At 45.1% G+C, this 2,500-nt stretch overlaps 1 protein-coding gene across 1 annotated transcript in view; it reads right to left on the reverse strand.

Moving 5' to 3' along the window:
* Window positions 1–471: 471 nt before the first annotated feature.
* Window positions 472–2,500, reverse strand: part of LOC122244071 (uncharacterized) — a 44,554-nt gene continuing 42,525 nt past the window's right edge. Inside the window, exon 8 of the mRNA XM_086547127.1 lies at window positions 472–2,258. Coding sequence (XP_086403253.1) covers window positions 2,167–2,258 — 92 coding nt within the window. The 3' untranslated portion in view covers window positions 472–2,166. The remainder of the gene's footprint in view (window positions 2,259–2,500) is intronic.

Genomic DNA, 2,500 nt, shown 5'->3' on the forward strand with positions numbered 1-2,500 from the left:
GGAGAGGATAAAGGAGAGAGAATGAGAGGGGAGGGGCGGAGATAGAGAGAGTGAAGCTAACAGGAGTGATAAATGACATCTGGAATACAAAAAAGGAAAGAAAAAAAAAAATCAGAACAGACGAACAAAGGCTGATTGAATAAGAAAGATAAATGGAAGGAAAGGTGCGGAGTTAATTATATACATATGAAAGAGAGTACAAAAGGGTGAAAGTGATATAAAAGTCGATAATGGCATTCAAACAGCCAAGAAAAAAAGTTATTGAACTGGAGAGATCGAGCGCGCCACAAGAGGGAGGGCGCCGTCGATAAGAAAGGGTGATTGAATCGGAGAATAAGAATAATGAGAAAGAAAGAGAGAGACAGAGAGAGAGAGAGGGGGGGGAGGAAGGAAGGGAGATGGAGGGAGGGAGAGAGAGAGAGAGACAGAGAGAGAAAGAGAGAAAGAGAGAGAGAGAGAGAGAAGAGAGAGAGAGAGAGAGAGAAAGAGAGAGAGAGAGAGAGAGAGAGAGAGAGAGAGAGAGAGAGAGAGAGAGAGAGAGAGAGAGAGAGAGAGAGAGAGAGAGAGAGAGAGAGGGAGAGAGAGAGAGAAGGGAAGGGAGAGACAGATAGATAAATAGATAAATAGATAGAGAGAGAGATAGAGAGAGAGTCAGGTAGAAAGAGACTGATAGAGATAGAGAGATAGACAGAAAGCGAAAGGGAGAGAGAAAGACAGAGATGGAGCGGAAAGAAAATATGAAAAAAGAGAGAGATAGAGCGGAAAGAAAATATGAAAAAAGAGAGAGATAGAGCGGAAAGAAAATATTAAAGAGAGAGAGATAGAGCGGAAATAGAAGATAAAAAGAAATACAGAAAGCTGGACAGAAAGAAAGAGAGAGAGAAATGAAAGAAAAGATGAAAAAAGAGAGAAAGTCGGATAGACAGAGAACGAGCGAGCGAGCGAGCGAGAGAGAGAGAGAGAGCGGAAAGGAAAGATGAAAAAAAGAGAGAAAGTCAGACAGACAGAGAGAGAGATTGCAGAGAGGGGAAAGAAAATGCCAGAGACAGCCAGAACACAGGAAATTGGAAAGACTCCAACAGAAGTCAAGGGAGGAAGCACCGGGGGAGAAGGAGTAGGAAATCACACAAGAGGCAATAAAAGACGACTTGAAAAACTAAAAAGCCCCCTTACCCCCCCCAAAAAAAAAGAGAGAAAAGAAAAGAAAAAAGAACTTACAAAGGCTAGTAATTAAAAAGAGAGCGCATGTAGCTTTGATGAAAGAGACATTACATACAGCATATAAAAGAAGCCATGAATTCGGCCATGGAGAGAAGGGGAAGGGAAGGGGGAAGGGGAGAGGAAGGGGGAAGGAAGGGGATGAGAAAGGGAAGGGGAGGAGGAAGGGAGGGAGAAGAGGAGGAGGAAGGGAGAGGGAAGGGGAAGGGGAAGGGGAGGGAGAGGGAGGAAAGTGGATGAGAAAGGGAAGGGGAGGGAGAGGGATGAAACGGGAAAGGGGAAGGGGAGGGGGAGGGGAGGGAAGGGGAGGGAAGAGGAGGGGAAAGAGGGGGAGAAAACAGGTTCTGGGGCTTATAGTGTCTGGACGAGGGGGAGGTAAACACACAAGGACTGGTACGAAACTACATCCTCTGTGCGCGTTCTCTGTATAACTTGTGCCTCTACATACAATAACAGATAAAATATCCTCAGTTCATGGTCTAATATGTCTTATCAAATATCTAAAGCAGCGTAGAAAATGAACCTCGACGTCGCACGTTTTCTCAAAACACTGAGATTTCCATATCTTCGTTTTTTTTTCTTCGTCGAACGACCGAAACACGATTACGATTATCGTATTTATTCTTCCTTCTCTTCTTCTTTCTCCTATATGCCTTTATCTCTTCCTTCCGCGTCACACACACACAAGAAAATCAATCACCATCTTCCCCAAGAGACGAGTTGCTTATCCGCACTGCGAGTGTCCTAAGCAACCACCTTGCGGGAAACGTCACAAAGTCAACAAACAACCTTTCTTATTTGTTTTTCTCTCTCTCGTTTTCATTTCCTTCCTTCTTTCTTTCATCTCCTATACCTCTTCATCTCCTCTTGAGGCTGTGACTACGAACGAGGCTCAGCTGACACTACCAAGGGGGAAAAAAGGGGGCTTTAAGGGAGATGCAGGAAGGCCTATGAGCGCGGGAGGAAGGGGAGGAGCGCCCGGGCAACGACCACGCCCACCGCAGCCAACCAGGTGTTGGGCAGGAACTTCACGCTGCCACCTGGTGGAGAGACACACAAAGAGATATTGGTTAGTCGAAAAGGGTGATGGAAAGGATGAATCTACAGTGCGAAATAAGACGATTTTGATGTGCGAAATAGAACGTTTTGATGTGCGAAATAGGACGTTTTGATGTGCGAAATAGGACGTTTTGATGTGCGAAATAGGACGTTTTGATGTGCGGAATAGGACGTTTTGATGTGCGGAATAGGACGTTTTGATGTGCGAAATAGGACGTTTTGA

This window comes from Penaeus japonicus, unplaced genomic scaffold, assembly GCF_977035675.1.
Source record: "Penaeus japonicus unplaced genomic scaffold, GWHDUDI00000001_assembly GWHDUDI00000019, whole genome shotgun sequence".
NCBI classification, from domain to species: domain Eukaryota; kingdom Metazoa; phylum Arthropoda; class Malacostraca; order Decapoda; family Penaeidae; genus Penaeus; species Penaeus japonicus.